At 36.9% G+C, this 16,073-nt stretch overlaps 2 protein-coding genes across 3 annotated transcripts; both read left to right on the forward strand.

The window, feature by feature from the left end:
• The first annotated feature begins 612 nt into the window (after positions 1 to 612).
• Positions 613 to 2,519, forward strand: LOC132141790 (secreted frizzled-related protein 2-like). The gene is made up of 3 exons (XM_059551451.1): positions 613 to 1,159; positions 1,241 to 1,321; positions 2,153 to 2,519. Exons 1-3 carry the CDS (start codon positions 661 to 663, stop codon positions 2,458 to 2,460), a joined length of 888 nt encoding a protein of 295 aa, XP_059407434.1. The 5' UTR covers positions 613 to 660; the 3' UTR covers positions 2,461 to 2,519.
• A 2,369-nt stretch (positions 2,520 to 4,888) lies between these two features.
• On the forward strand, positions 4,889 to 15,080 carry LOC132142158 (arfaptin-1-like). 2 transcript variants are annotated; one of them, XM_059551806.1, is made up of 9 exons: positions 4,889 to 5,145; positions 6,716 to 6,999; positions 8,796 to 8,894; positions 9,626 to 9,716; positions 10,801 to 10,904; positions 11,810 to 12,031; positions 13,401 to 13,558; positions 13,655 to 13,829; positions 14,794 to 15,080. In XM_059551806.1, exons 2-9 carry the CDS (start codon positions 6,718 to 6,720, stop codon positions 14,947 to 14,949), a joined length of 1,287 nt encoding a protein of 428 aa, XP_059407789.1. In that variant the 5' UTR covers positions 4,889 to 5,145; positions 6,716 to 6,717; the 3' UTR covers positions 14,950 to 15,080. The 2 variants fall into 2 exon arrangements, with proteins under 2 accessions (XP_059407789.1, XP_059407790.1); XM_059551807.1 differs by lacking the exon at positions 6,716 to 6,999 and having other exon boundaries at positions 4,895 to 5,145.
• Positions 15,081 to 16,073: the final 993 nt, after the last annotated feature.

A 16,073-nucleotide genomic window follows, 5' to 3' on the forward strand; every position in this document is an offset into this window, starting at 1 on the left:
GTCTGGTACACAACTATATATGTGAACCTGGACCACAAAAGCAGTCTTAAGTGTAAATGTCCCGAAATTGAGATTTATGCATCATCTGAAAGACAATATTTTAGTGAGATACAATTATTTGAAAATCTGGAACCTGAGTGTGCAAAAAAAAAAAAAAAAAAAAAAGAAATATTGATAAAATTGCCTTTAATTTTATCCAAATTAAGTTCTTAGCAATGCATATTCCTAATCAATAATTAAGTTCGGAAATATTTACAGCAGGACGTTTACAACATATCTTCATGGAACATGATCTTTCCTTAATATCCTAATGATTTTTGGAAATTTGGATATTTTTTGGCTATTGCTACATATATTGTATTTTTAAAATGAACTATTATTTTTAATGTTTAAGCATTTGTTTTGTATAAAGGCTACTTAAGTTTTGTATTAACCTCGATAGGTTTAAATCTCTTGATATAAACAATAAGTGTGCAGTCAAGGAGGATGAATTACTTCGAACGCTGCTTCTAACGAGCTTATTGAGGCACAGCCTCTATGAGCAGAAAACAGCAGGATGGACATCTGAGCTCGTTCCCTGGCTCCGCCCACACGTCGCTGTGAGAAGAGCAGGTAGAGAAGCGCGGTCACGCAGTGGTCCGTGCGCTCTCGAGTGGAACGATGTCGCGCGCGTGTCTGGCTCTGCTGCTCGCGCTCTCCTTACCTGGATATCTGCATGCGCTTCACGGATTATACGCCTTCGATCAGCCCGAGCTCTTTCAGAAGAAGAGCCACTGCAAACCCATACCTGCAAACCTGCTCCTGTGCCATGACATCGAGTACACGGACATGCGTCTGCCCAACCTCCTCGGACACGAGAGCATGACCGAGGTCCTGCAGCAGGCATCCTCCTGGACCCCTCTGGTGCAAAAACAGTGTCACCCGGACACCAAGAAGTTTCTGTGTTCTCTGTTCGCTCCGGTGTGTCTGGATGATCTGGACGAGCCGATTCAGCCGTGCAGGTCTCTGTGTGAGAGCGTGAAGAGCGGCTGCGCTCCGGTGATGGCCGCCTTCGGGTTCCCTTGGCCGGACATGCTGGACTGCACTCGCTTCCCTCTGGATAATGACCTGTGCATACCACCAGCGGGCGCAGATGCTTTAGTGCCAGTCACCAAGGAAGGTAGGAACGCTTCATTACACTCACTTTTTAGATGCGTGATGACCCTTTACCTTTTCTGCTATGTTGATCTTTTTTTTTCAGTTCCAAGGGTGTGTGATGCCTGCAAAGAAAAGCCTGAGAGTGACAATGAAATTGTGGACACTTTGTGCAAAAATGACTTTGGTAAGGCTTTATTTATTCACTGTTTTATGCATTTCAATTAATGTAGGCCTAGTGGTTAATATAGTTTACACCCCATTAGGGATATGCAGCCTAATGCAATATAAGCGAAGCTACGCTCTAAAAAATCCTGGGATGTTTCAAACCTAAATATGAACTATAACCCAACTTTTAGGTTAAAAAATTTAATTGAAAAATGTAACACAATGGTTCGGTCCATATTTGACCCAAAGTTGGGTTGAAACAACCCAAAAACATGAAGATCATTTACTCACCCTCGTGTTGTTCTGTAAGACTTGCTTTCTTTTTGCAGAATGCAAGTGAAGATACAACAATCTGGAAAATATATATATATATATATATATATATTTGTGTTACATAGAAGAAAGAATTGCATACAGGTTTGGATCAACATGAGGATGATGAGTAAATGATCACAGAAATGTGTTATCTTCAGGAGATTTATCATTTAAACTCCACAAATAATTTAATCATTTTTAATGATTTATGCACATATTTGAAAACTAACTTCAAGAACCTTTTTAATCTCTAAAAAATCAATATTCGGCTGCTGCTGGAAAACCTGCTTAGATCAGCCTAGACTGGTTTACATGTCCTAACTAATTTAGGATGGACTCAACCTGGTTTAGCCTGTTAAAAGAAAACCTAGTCAAAAGACCAGCCCAACAAGTTTTTTTTAAAGCATATGATGTGAAAATAACACATTTATTTTAAAGCGTTTAGAGAAAAGTTGTTAATCTCTTTGGTCCACCTCGAATTCAAGCTGTTGTTTATATCCATTGCCCTCAATCTTCAATCGTATTTACACACCAGCTTTAAAGATCAAAGTCAAGGAGATCTCCTACATGAATGGCGACACCAAGATCATTCCAGAAACCAAGAGCAAAACGATCTACAAGCTGAACGGAGGAGTTACTGAGCGTGACCTCAAGAAGACGGTGCTCTGGCTGAAAGATGGTCTTCAGTGTGTGTGTGATGAAATGAACGACATTCATGCTGCTTATCTGGTGATGGGCCAGAAGATGGATGGAGATCTGGTCATCACGTCGCTGAAGCGCTGGCAGAAGGGTCAGCGGGAGTTTAAGAGAATTTCTCGCAGTATTCGCAAACTTCAGTGCTAGGAATCTCCTCCAATCAGAGCACACACACACAAAAGGTCTTGAATATAAGACCAGTACCAGTCCCAGACCAGTCAGAGCTCAGGATTGAGGGTGATGAAAAATAGCACCTAGCATAGATTCACCTTTTTGTTTTCCCTCATAAGTTTTGATCAGTTTACTTCACCTGTCATATTTACTATTTACAAAACTCATTCGCTCGTTCCTCTCTTCAAACACATTTAACTATAGAGCCACAAAACTATCTTCTAGCATGAAGTCTGTCAATTTTCTTTGTTTTTTATTGTAATTGGATTAATGAACAAGATGTTGCATTATATCGCTAGAAGTGTGTGGAAAACCCTTCTAATTAACGAGTTATTAACTGCTATTCTGTTATTTCCAGTGAAATAGAAATCTCCATTATCATTTGCTCATCCTCAAGTCAGTCCAAACCAATCAGACTTTCGTTCATCTTTCAAAACACAAATGAAGATTTGTTTCATGAAACCTGAGAGATTTCTGTCCCTCCATTGGAAGCCCATGCCTTCAGCTTAAAAAAAAAGCTCAATGTTTTCATGTCAATAAAAGCTGAAATTAAATCATCGTATGAAGTAATTTAGCATCTTCAGAAGACCTAAACCACTTTATTCATACGGATTACTTTGACAATGTCTTCATGACCTTTTTCGAAGCATCAGAGTTTTGTTTGAATGCACTTAAAAATAATCTTCATTTATGTTTTGAAGATGAGGAATATAGGTTTGAAGGCCAATAAGATGAAATGCATGTCAGTTGGCAAATATTGTTCCTCTATCAAATATCATTAAGAAGCATGCTTTTTAGCAATACATGGTCTTTGTGAATCTGCCGCAGTAAATAAGTGAGAGTGCTTGTGTGAGAAGTTTTGCTTTTATCAGCACAGAGAGATAGCTGGCTCTATTCTCAACGTTAAAAAATAAATATCCCATGTAACACTAGCCTGTATGTTAATGTGAATGTTTTCATTTCTCCCCCGATGAGCAACACACTCATGTTTTCTTTAGCCCAGACTTTTTGTCTTCTTTCTACTCGAGCCTAATTACTGCACTGTATCTGTATTGTATCTTTTAAATTACAATCAGCAGTTTTATATAGTATTGGTGTATTTCCTTTCTGTGTCAGCTATTTTAATAATGTCGTACTGTATGGGTTTGTGTCTTGTTAAGCTCACAGAGTTGTTTGCCTAAATATCCTCAGTATTAGAGTAAGGTCACATGCTGCACCGTTACAGCACCGTTGATTTAATTGTGTGTTATTGTGCCGTTAGTCGGTGGAAAACATCTCAAGATAATATCCAAACTTATGTGGTACTCTGTAAATATTCAGATCTTTATGCTTGTACATAGTTTCAATATGTTGTCATGTCATTAGTGTAAGTGCATTCATTTACACCCACCGCCATGTAATGTAATTTGTATCATTTTTCTTCAACAGCCACACAATACAAAATAAGAACAAATAAAATTCAAAAGAAAATCATAAGCGGTGTGTTTTTATTTTAAAAAGTAAAAAGTAAAAACTTTTTTAAAATTTTAAAAAATCTTCTTTTTTTCTTTTTTTTACAATACAAAGATTGTTAGACTTTAGTAATGTTTTCTATTGTTGCAGGTATTTGTAGTCTTTAGTTCCCCCTACTGGATGGCTTTCAATTCTGATTTTTATTTTTTATATTTTTTGAAATAAATCTGCCTTCTACAAATCAGTGCTGAGAGCATATTTTAACTTTAAAAATACATGCATTTTTTTTGTTTACTGTTAAAATTAGGGCTGCCAACAAAATTAAATCACAGTTCCTAATTTGAAGGCAATGCTACTAAACATTGGATGCAAACTATGTATTAAACTAAATACTATGTAATAAACTAAATACAAACTAAATATTGCATAATATCCAGCTGTATTATAAGAAAATTTACATTTTACATTAAAATTGCACAAAAAAGTAACTTAAAATAAAAGGTGCTATCTAGTGGCTGAAATGTTTCATACATGCACTCAAAACACTGCAGATATCTCACTCTAAAAGTACATAATTTGATATGAAAATAGTTTGATAGCAGGCCTAATTATTTTATTATTCTATTCGTGATTAAAGACAATATGATGCTCACAAAAATGATAAATGCCGCCAAGGAAACTAACTGAAACACAATGAGTTGAAGTATAAACTAAACTGAAATAAATATGCATTAAAGCTAAATACAAGTGCATTTATTTACACCCACCACCAAGTAATGTGATTTGATTATTGATGGTTTGTAGCATTTGTAGAACAAGAGCAAGTACATTTCAAAATCAAACCATGAACTGTTTTTTAAATGAAAGTTAAAAAACACATGCAAACACCTGGCTACTATAAAAGCTCATGAAAAGTACACTGGTTTTGATGGATATTGCTGGTTGTGTAGTTGCTGTGTGATGCTGTGCATTGTTTCCCGATGTTGCATTGTTGATTTGACCACTAGGAGACAGACATGTTGTGGCTCAAGGAATATCTGCTCACACACGTCCTCTTCCGGGTGTGTTTGAAAAGGCTTTCTCTGAGCTGTGTGTGGAGGGATTCGCTGGGTGTCGAATGAGACCCACAGTAACTCGAACTCAAACCGAGCCCATTTTTAGGAAAAGATCCGTGCAGCGGGAAAGAGACGCGCTGTGATCCGTGTGCAGGTGAGTGAGTGCTGCTGGACGATCCACTGTTGCGTCGCTGCTCGTGTGTGTGTGTGTGTGTGTGTGTGTGTGATGGCTTCAGTGTGCAGGGATGATCCTATGTCTCTCCTGTCATGGTGAAAAGTGACTGAAGGAAATTCAGCCAGACAGAATAACAGACCGTCGAAGTTTCACGTCTTGGATGATGAGGAGAAGAGAAGAGTTGGGGTGAAAAAACTTAATGTCACTTAGTCATTGCTATAATAGCAATTATGCTGATGCTTAATGACGGTCGTATCATTGATATAAAAGCGGCATAGAGCGTAAAAGTGAAGGTTTATGGCGTTTTGTAACGCGCTCGAGGAATAGGAAGTAACTCAATCGCAACTTTGTGACGCGCGGCGCAACAATGTAGCAACAGATAGATTGAAAATCCCGGGAGGAAGAAGGCAGCTTGTGTTTACAAAGCAAATGTTTTTTAACAAACACCTTGTATATGTGCGTGTTGTGTCGTCGGAAAGTTAAAAAAAAGGGTTTACGTTTTAATTCTACTGTGATAAAGGATTAGCTTATGAATATTAACTAGGTCACGTGACTGGACGCTCCAATGAAGAGTGCAAAGCGTGACCGAAGCCTTCGCCGTATTAGGTTTCATCATTTTATTATGGCTTTTTTTTTTTTTTTAAGAAAAGTGGGCTTCTTCCTTTAATTTTCCTTGGCCTACTTTTACCATCCTTCTATGAAAACGAAATATATGCTTAAACTTGATGAATATTTTATTTCAAACTGTCTCAGTTATTGACTGACTGAATTATCACAATTTACAATGTACTGTTACAAGATGGTTTAAACATTTTAATTACATGTAGACAGTAAACCTATGAAATTTGACCATTTAAGTGTATAAGAGTTTGCTTTTGGCATTTAATTGATCATTTTTGATATTGTCATTTGCTGAACACGAAAATATGTATAACTCCATTATAAAATGACATCTTAGTCTTGGTTTAGAGAAAACTGTAATTGGAGCTTATAATAAGCGCACTTTCTAGGTTAACTCACACCGACAGATTTGATTATTCTTTAAGCTGCACTTTAGCTCGTCATAGAAGAGAATAATTCATAATTCTTCTCTTAACCATCCGTTTCCTTATTGAACCATAAACACTTTGGGTGTGAGTTGTGTAGACTGATGTACAAAGTGCTGCAAATGTCTTTTTATTGAGCGGACATATTTATTCACTGAATTTGTCTAAAGGAATACAGGATGCAAGTTTCTAAAATGGACTGAATATGACTTTGTCAAACAATATGAGCTAAAAGGCTTTTTGATTTAACATACGGTCAGAAAGAATATGCTGTGCTGATTTACTAACCATTCTTTTTTTAAGCCCTCTCATTGAAAATTTTATTTCAGCATTCAACGCTGGTTTCTAGGTATTTCTGATCTGTAATAATTACAGGTTGTATGTACTTCAGACTTAGACTTTTATTCCGTGATGTGCAGCATAATGCCAGAATGCCTTCCTGAACCTCAGCCTCAAGAAGGGAAAACTGTCGGTCTATGGCTCACTCCTATGTTTACTTTCAGAAATGTCAGAAGCTAGTTTTATCTCGGAGAAAGATGCCTCGCAGCATAATCAGTCGGACCCTAATGAGCAGGGCCCTCAAAATACTGCTGACTCTCTAGAGCAAAGCAGAAACAGCCTGGATGAGACACACATGACTGAAATTGACATCAGTGAGGACAAGGACGCTGGAAAACACAAATATACTCCCAGTGATGATGATGATGAGGATGATGAGGATGAGGAAGAGGAGGATTCTCAGGCTCAGAGGAAAACTAGTGGAATAATTGAGGATGATGTTGAAGCGGTGAGCAGTGTGGAAACAGACGCTGATGTGAAGCTTGGCTTATGCTTGATCTCACTCGTGCATGTTGCTGTTAATTTGATTTAGCCGAGTTTTCTGGGGATTTAGAAGAGCTAGATCTCTGCCTGAATGAATTATGAATCATATCTCTCTCATGTCTTCGTGAGGTGTCCTATATTTCTCTCTGCAGGTGGTGGTGCATTTCTTTACCCTGTTATGATTGCATTTAAATATTTTACTTTTTTTGTTTACAGTATTTTATGTAATTAATGTTACATTATATATATATATATATATATATATATATATATATATATATATATATATATAATGTAACTGTTTTTTTTCTTCAGAATTTTAATAACATAACCATTTATTGCTCATCAACCATAACATTTATTTTCTATTATAATTATATATCAGTGATCATCTCAACTTATTAATGATGCTCTTAATGCAACAGCGGTCTCCTAGCAGAGAAGTGTGAGCATTTCTTTCTAAAGCAGACGATTAGTTTGCTTTAGTTGTTTTTTTTTTGCCAGTGTTTCATTATATAGTGTATTTTCATTTGCTGCAACGTCCCTTTTTTTTTTTCAACAAAAAATATTTTTTGAAGTACAAATACTCTATGCAATCTTTCTATTGATATGGCACAAAAACAGTATGTACTGTATACCAATAATTTAAACTTTTATTTTATAGAAGGACACTTCTATCAACTTCTATTACCAACAAGGTTTTTTTTTCCGTTTGACTTTTTTACTTTTTACAATAACAACCAGACGTTCTAGAGCCGGTCCCAGTGAGAAAATGTTTATTTGATGCTTTATCTTATTAAAAGTCTTTCCTTTTCTTCTGATAACTAAGAAGTTTGCTTTAGAGATCCATCTTTAATTTTTTATGAGGAGATGGCTATAAGGGCTCTGTCTGAATACATACACTGTGTGCTGTTTTCACCAGCCGGACAAAGTGTCCGGTCTTGAAGATTCAGTTCACCGAGCCTCTCAGCAGAACACAAACCTTAATAGCTCTTTTTGTAGTTACACATTAAGCCACATGCAAGGGAACGGAGAAATCAAACCACCTTGAAATACGCTGTTATTTAGCTTAAACTGCAACCTGATACCAAATAGTGACAAAAAAACGCTCATATACAGCTGGAGAGAAAGGCAACACATACTGTACTGTTTTGTATTTATTAATACTGCATTTTATTATATTCCAGCATAGGATTAATACCATTCAAAAGAGTCTCATATGCTTTTAGGGTTGCATTTACTTGATAGAAATGCATTAAGTCATTAATATAATGACATTATTAAAAAAAAAATTCTTAAATTCATTATTGATGCAGTTAAATGTATGCATTGTTTTAAATGTGAAAATGACATCTCTATCTAATAATAAATTGAATGCATCATCGCTAAATAGAAGTATAGCATTTTTGCTTATTTCCAGTCAAACTTGTGAATGCTAGTGTATATGAAAATGTGTCCCAAACTGATAGAAATGATCACCAGATGGCAGTGCAGTCAGACTGGGCTATTATTCCTGGACCTGTAGTAGGACAATTCCCCGGTTGATGTTAAATAATTCTTCTACAGCAGCAGCTGACCTGATCAGTTTGGTTTATACAGCTGTATTTTCTCTGCTTGTGGTGCTGCAGTTAACCCTTCACGAGCCTGACGAACTGCGGTTGTGCAATGCTTTCTGGTGGTGGCAGCGCTCTGCATCTGAACTCTAGCTTTAATGCTGTTTCTGTCCTAGTTATTGTGTGTGTGTGTGTGTGTGTGTTGAAGGTGGCTATGGCAGAGGAGGCCCACAGAAGCCCAGCTGCTCAAATCTCAGTCACCAGAAACGGAGAAGCCGACAACAGTCACGAGGAAGTGTTTCAGAGGGTAAGTACCCATCATGCACCGCTTCCACTGTCTCTTGATCTGAACAGACCTGAACAGTCTTTTGAACCTTGTGAGGAAATTGTCTTGACTGTGAACTATCTCTAAAAGTACCTGGTTCAAGCAATGTTTCGCCAAAAATAGTTGAGAATGGTGTCTAGCACCTCTTTTAACCCTTGATTATACATGCATTTGGTTTCGCCAGATGTGTACAATGGCACTAGAATGACAAGGTGAGTCTCTTAGCAACAGACGAACAATCATGAATTAATTAGTGCTTACCTCATTAAATATTCATGAACTTTGTACAGTCACAGAAACTTTCTCACACACACACTGTATTTAGTTTCAGTGTCTGAGGGGACTTCTTGAGTCAAGAAGACTCAAAATGCTGTAATTTGCTTTTATGCACTTGTGCATTTAGGGTGACTTATAACACACACTGCAGATTTACCAATAGTTTTTACCAATAATATGCCCGTTATAGACTGTATCATCAAATTTATGTTATTCACTTCATAAATGATAAGAACATTAGTTTTCAGTGCTTGGATTTAAACCAGCTAATATCCCTGGCACCCAATGTGCTTTAACCCTGAGTTTAGACCTTTTTAAATGTACAAAAATGATACTGTTTTGAAATTAATGATTGAAAACGGAAAACATGGCACACTGCTTTTTTGTGATATCATACATTTTTATTCTTGCTCTCTCCCCGTTTTATTTCTTTCCAGGGTGTTTCACACATCATCTCCTCTGGACCAATCACATCACACTTCAACATCTCACCTGAAGACTGTGCAGTGAATGAGGGAGAGTACACAGGTAGAACACGAACTAATCATTGAACATGACTATCATCTGAGTATTCATGCAATGGCTCCGTGTGCTACAGTTGATGCACAAATGAATGCGCTTGCATAAGATTACACAGAGATTCACAACATGCTCGGAAACACGTTGCTCATTTAAAACACCTCTTTCACTGTAATAAATGAGATCAGGTTGTTGTTTTTTAGGTGAGTAGTGTTAGAATATCCTCTCTCTGTCCAGTGCCTCTAATGTGAACCACATTTGTTTGTCTGCGTTTCTCTTTGAGCGTGTTGCAGAGAAAAGCACAATTTGAATTTGAAAAGAAAGGTGTTCCTGTCTCATTACAGAGTTGTCTGTGATCTTTTTTTCCCTATCTACTTCCCCTTTCATTATTTCATCCTCGTCTACTGTGTGAATTAATTAGGACGGAAACATGGCAAGCGGTCATTAGTATGGTGTAATTTTTGACCACCTCTTTTTATTATTCCTCTATATCTCACATGTCACTTATCAGCTGAGGAGAATATGGAGCTGGATTCATCCGTGTGCTGCAGTCGCACGTACTAGTAATGAAACCGATCGGAATATAATGTCTATAGGGGTTTAGGGTTAGACAAAAAATGATCTCAGTATTTTTGGGGTGGGTTTTGATTGGGATAATTAAAACAATATTTTGCTGAGTGTGTTTTTGTGCTTGTACTTTAGCTGGTTTAGGCCTATGATGGATAAATATGACACTAAAACTGCCAGTAGGAGGCAGTAAGTCCCTCTGTTAATGAATGATTCACTGAATCATTCATTCAAACGATTCATTCAAAACGCCTGATTCATTTAGAAAGGAAGTCTTTATGAATGGATCATTGAATCACTGACTCAAATGATTCATTCAATCCAATGCATTTTATTTAACAACAGTGTCTTTCAGTAGTTCAGTTTGTTTTAGTTAACAGTAACCACACTGATGTGATTTGTCAAACACAGAATTATCTTGGATGTTAATATTGATTGACTTGATTTAGCCAATCATTATTGTCTTATCAAATCAGATGACATACTTTAGTCTTATTTTGGTAAACGGATGTCGTTCTGTCATCAGGTGCTTTGTCAGAGTCCGGAGCAGTGGTCCTCGCTGATGACATGAAGAGTCCTGCCATCGAGAAACTGGAGCTGATGAGGAAGTGGAGCATCAACACTTATAAAGTGAGGGATTGCTGTCGTAGTGGCTATGACATGTGTCAGAAAACTCTGTTTAGCGTTAACATGCATGAGTAATACTAGTTTAGTCTGGCTTGGGACATTTCTCAGACATGATCGCTTTCAATATTTCATGTCTTCTCTATAATATTGCTGTTACAAAAGATACAGAGTTCTATATATCCTCTATGCCCCTTAAAAAGAAATTCTTTCTTATTGCCAAATTTGCATTGTTAGGTGGCTTTTTTTTTTTGTGATTCATAAAATGTAAGATGGCAGCTGCATTTCTTTTAAGAATTAAAAAAAGCATATCAAGGAACATAAGACTAATAGCAGTGGCTCCTGATGGTATTTTGAGGTCTTATGAAGTGAAACGATCGGTCTGTGCAAGAAACTGAACATTTACAACATTATTACCTGTGATCCAGAGAAAATATGATTCTTTTTCACGCTATTTCGGCTCATTTTGAGTCGCAGTGACTGTCAGGCGTCAGAAAGGGAGTTTTGATTGAGCCGCAAACTGATTCAGACGATTCTTTCAGACTGGGTGAACTGATTCAACTAGTTCTCTAAAAAGAACCAGTTCAAAAGAATGATTCATTCACAAAGTGAACCGTTTGCCTGAAGCTCTGGATCACAGGTCATAATGTTGTAAATAATCTTCAGTCTCTTGCACAGACCGATCATTTCGCTTCATAAGACCTCAATATATCATCATGAGCCACGGCTATTAATTCTGCGTTTCTTGATAAGATTTTTTTTTTATCTCAAAAACGTGCAGCTGCTGTCTTACATTGTATGAATCGCAAATCTTTACTGTTCTACTGAAGAAAAAAAGCCCCCTACATCTTGATTGGGCTGAGGGCATATTTTATTTTTAACAGATTTTGTATCTTGTACTTGTCTTGCAGTGCACCAAGCAGATCCTGTCGGAGAAGTTAGGACGCGGCTCTCGTACGGTTGATCTGGAGCTGGAGGCTCAGATCGAGATTCTTCATGAAAACAAGCGAAAGTATGAGCATGTTATCAAGCTGGCGCAGACGCTGTGCATGCAGCTGGCACAGATGCTGCAGACGCAGAGACAGCTGGGCGATGCATTTGCTGACCTTAGTCTCAAAACACCCGAGCTACATGTAAGTATAAAAACTATTTAAAGAAGCTTTTCCCTGTAATGTTGCATCAGTCATAGCCTCTTGATCTTAAACAAAATGCCATCAGTTAAATTTTAAAAATGGATGGTAAGCATCTTATGTTTTTTGTTTTTTTTTCAGTGTAAATTTTAAATGTGGTTCTAAATGATGCATATACATTTTAACAGTGTTTTCAATCTTTCTTTTTCTTTCCAACGATCTCAGATCATCTCACAAAAATCCCTGCATAATTTTTTTTTTAGGTTTTAAATGGCAAAAAAAAAGTACACACTTTCTGGTTGTCAAACTTAGGTCTTCACTTTCACTTTTTTATCAGTTTAACACATCCTTGCTGAATAAGTGTTAATTTATAAAAAATAAAAAAATAAATGTATGACCCCAAACCTTTGAATGGACGTGTATATTGTTACAAAACATTTATATTTATTAATTATTTATTTAAATGCTGTTATTTAGTTATTCATCAAATAATACTGAAAAAAATTTTTTTTTTTATTATTATACCAAATATGAACAGTGTTTCCCACAGAATTATATTCTATTTGTGATGGTGCGGTGTTTGGGGACCCGGGGGGGTTAAGTTAAATATATATATCACATATATTTTTAGTGACAAGTACACATTTCCATTGACAAATGGAAAGTTCAAAATTCTGCTGAACACAAAGGAAGATATTTGAAAGAATGACAGAATCAAACAGATCTTGGTCCCCATTGACTTCCATAGTAGGAAAAATATATATGATGGTAGTCAATGGGGACCGAGATCTGTTCGGTTACAAACATTCTTCCAAATATCTTCCTTTGTGTTCAGCAGAACAAAGAAACTCATACAGGTTTGGAACTTGAGGGTGAGTAAACGATGATAGAATTTTCATTTGTGGGTGAACTATCCCTTTAAAGACATTGCTATTGCTATGCCATTGCTACACTTTCTATGCTATGACTGCTCCACAGACTTCTTGTTGCAAATTTTGCTCACACACAGACAGACAAACCAGGACCTGGAGATGGACACACACACAAAATAACACACACACACTCAAACTCACAAACTTACTGACACACTCAAACACAGGCTCACACACTCAAACATTCAAAAAGACTCACATACACACACTCACACACACACAGGCTCACACACCAAACTGGACCTTTTGATGTTTCCACCATGAATACTAAATACTTCATGACTGGACTCTATCCAGAAACTGCATTGGGGCTGGAAGAGTAACATTTCATTTCATTCATTTATTTGCAGACGTGGTGAAGTCTCATTGCAGTATCTGTTTCTGTGTCATTTTAGTAGCTGTAAATACAGATGCAATCTCTATTTATTAATGTGTTTCAGGAGGAATTCGGCTACAATGCTGAAACCCAAAAACTCCTGGCGAAAAATGGAGAAACTCTGTTAAGAGCTATCAACTTCTTCATCTCCAGCGTAAAAACTCTAGTGGATAAAACTATAGAGGACACCTTGGTCAACATCAAGCAATATGAAGCAGCGAGGTCTGAATAGATCTTCACAAGTCATGGTGTACTACTTTATATTCATTTATTGAGCAAAACAACCCTCATTCTCTAAATTGTGTGCTCTTTGGGTAGGATTGAGTATGATGCGTATCGCACCGATTTAGAAGAGCTCAATCTGGGTCCGCGGGATGCCAACACTCTTCCCAAAATCGAGCAGTCTCAGCAACGTTTCCAGATCCACCGCGAAAAATACGAAAAGATGCGCATCGACGTCTCAGTCAAACTCAAGTTTCTGGAGGAAAACAAGGTAGGTCGAATGTATCTTGTGACGTTCGCTACATTCAAATAATCCTATTTGTCTTTCATGCTTTGATCATTTACACTTACACAAGTTAATATGCTGGAAATCAAACGTCAGTGAATTTTTTTCATGGTTTCTGGACTATCGCTGTTGCTGGGAACAGGTTATGTGAGTTATTCTGTACATATAGGGTTAATGTTAGCAACGTTTGCGACCTAGACACTTAAAAAATAAAAATGACTCACTGACTGTATGTACGTTTAAATCTTGCACCTTGTGATGCTGATGTTCCTGTAATCTTTTTCATTTTTGTCTGATCTAACCAAACCCTCTTGTTTTTCTTGTTCAGTATCCCGGAAACAATGCATTGCATTACAGAAGTAAAATATGTTGCAAAAAGATGAACTTTAGCTGAGTTTAGGCTGATCTTTACTGTTCAGATGATGTATCATAAACATAAAAATAAAGTTGCACAGACTACTCTAAATGTAAACACATTTTAGGATATAATCAGCAATGCATTCATTGAAAATTATTTTATTTGAATGTTTTCTTATGCATTGTTTGTATTTACTGAAATAGTTCAATTAATAGTTGAGCTGTGTTTTCATACCTGCTTTGACATCAGAGATTTATTCTGATTCATATTTTTAGATGACAGTTTTGGCCATCATCAAGTTAGCAGTTTTATGTCTAGTAACATTAATAACATGAGTATCTATGTTACCCTGGTCATTTTTTTAGATGTTTTATTTCATCTTATGCCAACGGTGCTATAACTAAAGCTCAGTCAAGTTAGTAAATAAATATAAATGTTTTTTTATAATTATTAGTAACATGCACAATTACATGCCCAAACAAAAAGTCTCTTTCGTATTGATGTTAGTTGTTTTTTGTTTTCCCAGCACTGATGATTTCTGATTTCCTGCCTCGGGCTGTGAGTTACAGTTTTCATCCCCTTTTTCTTTAGGTGAAGGTTTTACACAACCAGCTGATTCTCTTCCACAACGCCATCGCTGCTTACTTCGCAGGCAACCAGCAGCAGCTGGAACAGACCCTGAAACAGTTCCACATCAAACTAAAGTTACCCGGAGGAGAAATCCCCTCTTGGCTGGAGAAGCACTGAAAAGAAAACCAAAACCATGAAGCAACCCTTATCACTCCTTTCCCTTTTGACTCCTTTCTGGACACTAAAACTCTCAATAAACCCATACAACAGGAACCCGTTTTGATAAGAGAAATATCAAGCTCCTCTCTTTGTCCGACTTCTGAAACCAATGCTTTTTCTTCAGTCGGAGAGTTTGAAACAATCGAGTTACCTGCACTTTAATGGTAGACGAAATACAGACAAATGAACAGGAAGAAATGAATGTTGTAGAGACGAAGATGATTTAAAATCCGTCTGAGACTGCTTGCTTTTTCGCTCTTTTTAGACCAAATTTTTCTTTATGTAAACACAATGTTATATTGGTTTCAAATACATTGGCATAAATGTCCACACTGGCATGTAGATCTGAAAAGTTGGCTTAATTTAGTACAAACTTGAAGTTTTGCTGCGCTGTCACAAGAAAGAGCAGGATAATCAGAGGCTGTGAATTCAATCGTTGGCTTCTTCTGTCGTGATCCTTTTGTAGATCGCAGTGAAAGGTGACAAAGCTTTGTTTCTGACCTGATGTGCCTTGCTCTTTGTCAGTCATCGTCAGTGTTGTCAGGAGGCTTGAAGAACAGACGCTCTACAGACCATAGAATTGACCAATAAACACAGCCACACATGCATACAGACCAGCAGCTTGAAATTACAATCCATGCTATCTGTTCTTGTCTCATTAGATTTTTTAAAGCATTGCATTTCTTCGATAACTAAGCCAGGAAACTATTTTGTATAAAATGTAAACCAATCTGATTTGATATTAGAGAGCATGCATCTGTGAGGACTGACTGACATGCATACACGCTTCTATATATTTGTAAAATCTTTGGGTATAAAATAATTTTGTTTTTGAGGATTTGTTGATTAATGATGGATTGGCTGAAACAGACAGTGCTGAATGTTGAATCATGGGAGACTATAAAAATAAAACGTTTTATTGTTAAGTCTTGTGTATAACTCTCTTTTAATTAAAAATGATTAAATCCTTCCAGTGGTTAGTATTCATGTCTTTTGTTGTTTCACGTTAGAGCTGACGTCACGGCGCAGACTGCCTTCAGAGGGCGCTGTTGTCTTTCTTCTTAACCCAGTGTTGTCACGGA

The sequence above is a fragment of the Carassius carassius genome, chromosome 6 (assembly GCF_963082965.1).
Source record: "Carassius carassius chromosome 6, fCarCar2.1, whole genome shotgun sequence".
Taxonomy (NCBI): domain Eukaryota; kingdom Metazoa; phylum Chordata; class Actinopteri; order Cypriniformes; family Cyprinidae; genus Carassius; species Carassius carassius.

Bases quoted from the DNA above. Each gene is read 5' to 3' on its own strand.
- LOC132142158 (XM_059551806.1), top strand. From the start codon at position 6,718: ATGTCAGAAGCTAGTTTTATCTCGGAGAAAGATGCCTCGCAGCATAAT. The intron at 8,895-9,625 runs GTAAGTACCCAT...ATTTCTTTCCAG, and splicing joins ACGAGGAAGTGTTTCAGAGG to GGTGTTTCACACATCATCTC. The intron at 13,830-14,793 runs GTAGGTCGAATG...CTTTTTCTTTAG, and splicing joins AGTTTCTGGAGGAAAACAAG to GTGAAGGTTTTACACAACCA.
- LOC132141790 (XM_059551451.1), top strand. From the start codon at position 661: ATGTCGCGCGCGTGTCTGGCTCTGCTGCTCGCGCTCTCCTTACCTGGA. The intron at 1,160-1,240 runs GTAGGAACGCTT...TTTTTTTTTCAG, and splicing joins AGTGCCAGTCACCAAGGAAG to TTCCAAGGGTGTGTGATGCC. The intron at 1,322-2,152 runs GTAAGGCTTTAT...TTTACACACCAG, and splicing joins TTTGTGCAAAAATGACTTTG to CTTTAAAGATCAAAGTCAAG.